The sequence below is a fragment of the Antrostomus carolinensis genome, unplaced genomic scaffold (assembly GCF_000700745.2).
Source record: "Antrostomus carolinensis isolate BGI_N321 unplaced genomic scaffold, ASM70074v2 scaffold55509, whole genome shotgun sequence".
Taxonomy (NCBI): Eukaryota; Metazoa; Chordata; class Aves; order Caprimulgiformes; family Caprimulgidae; genus Antrostomus; species Antrostomus carolinensis.
Window position 1 is genome coordinate 16,763 of NW_010341696.1, and position 1,600 is coordinate 18,362.

A 1,600-nucleotide genomic window follows, 5' to 3' on the forward strand; every position below is an offset into this window, starting at 1 on the left:
CAATATATTATATACCTACACTTATAATACATGCACAAACATGTCTCACATGGACAGACACTACAAAAAATTATCCCCCCCCTCCCCTAAATGCAGAAAAAGTAAGAAAATGGGGTTTTGGTCCAATCCATATGAAGGGTAAAATAAATTGAAAGGATAGGTCAATGCCTCTCTACCCACCTTTCCCAATAAAATATCAACACTCTCAAGACCCCAACTTTTTTGGCCTAGCCATGAAAGGGCAATGTCTCTACATTTAGCTTTAGCTACTACAGTTTGAGATCACCTCTTTTGATGGGGCTGTCAATCATCCACGTCCCCACATTCTCTCCACATGTGCAAGATCACAGGTTGGCCGATCACGGAGCACCCCACAAGTCACGGAGAGCACTTGCTCCTGGGGACTGACTACCAGTCCCGCGACAGCTTGGTGTTCTGATCCCTTTTGGGAGGTGCGGGGGGTGGCCCCCTCCGTAACGTTGCATAGCCAGATATATGACTGCCCCCAAAGCTGCTTGTCTTCTGCTGGTCAGCCAGCAGCTCTGGCGGAGGCGGAGGCAGGGCCATGTCGTCCATGGTGGCTGTGGGCTCTGTTCTGGACATCCGCGCGGAGGAGAGGGAGCCGTGCCGGGTGATGGATTTCCGCTGCAGCGTCCGGTTGAGGTCTGCCAGGAATCCCGGCTGAACGCTAAGGCTGGACTTGGGTGAAGTGGGCACTTGAGGGCCAGCCGACCCTGGTGGCTCTGCAATCTCCACCTGCGTCAGTCGAGTACTGTCATTCCGCTTGGGACGTGTGGGTGGTGGGGCTTTCTTCACAGATGGTTTTGACCATGCCTGAGGCTGGGGATTGACAACCGCGACTTTTGGGGAGGTGCTGCCTGAAAACACGGATGGAATCTCAACTGGTGGGAGAGGGAGATCTATTTCAGGTGGTGGTGGTGGAAAGTCTGAATCAGACGGCGGTGAAGGGAATTCAACCACAGGTTGGTTCCCAGACACACCCGGAGCAGAAGCCTTGGCTGGGATCCCTCCTTGTGGAAGGACAATGGGCAGGCTCACCCCAGAAAGGTTGAGCTTTCCTGGCTTTGGAGGGGCTGCAGGAGGCGATGACTCCTTGGAAGGAGACCCTGACGGCTCTAGTGGGTGTGCAAATTTGCTGACAAGGCGGTCCACTGAAGGTCTCTTGGACTCATGGTACTCAGTGGAGCTGGTGGACTTGATGCTGGAGTTTCGCTGAGGTGTTGGAGGTGGTTTCTTGCCTCCGGGGCTTGATGTCTTGCTGGTCTTTTTGACTGGAGACCCTGATTTATCAGTGGAGGGAGAACCTGCAGAGGAAGCTGGGGAAGGAGGTGGAGGAGGAAACACTAAGCTGCTCTCTGGTGGAGGAGGGGGGAAATCTGGTGAGGGAGCAGAAGTGGGCTGCCATTTGGGCTTTGCCTTCACTGCTGGAGGCGACTGTGGAGCCAGGCTCAGTGGAAGGGGTTTCAGAGGCTGAGGCTCAGTGGCAGGTGGTGTGGGAGGAGGTGGGAACTGGCTAACTATCTGCTTCACCACTGACGGCACTGGGGACTGAGGGGATGGAGGGGGCTTCACAGAGAGA

General features: G+C 54.7%; 1 protein-coding gene across 1 annotated transcript; it reads right to left on the reverse strand.

Annotated features, from left to right (window-relative positions):
* Positions 1–408: 408 nt before the first annotated feature.
* Positions 409–1,397, reverse strand: LOC104531597 (ras-associated and pleckstrin homology domains-containing protein 1-like; the record flags this gene model as incomplete). Its single annotated transcript, XM_010176521.2, has 1 exon — positions 409–1,397. A coding segment is annotated over one exon (989 nt), but the record flags the coding sequence as incomplete, so codon positions are not given.
* Positions 1,398–1,600: the final 203 nt, after the last annotated feature.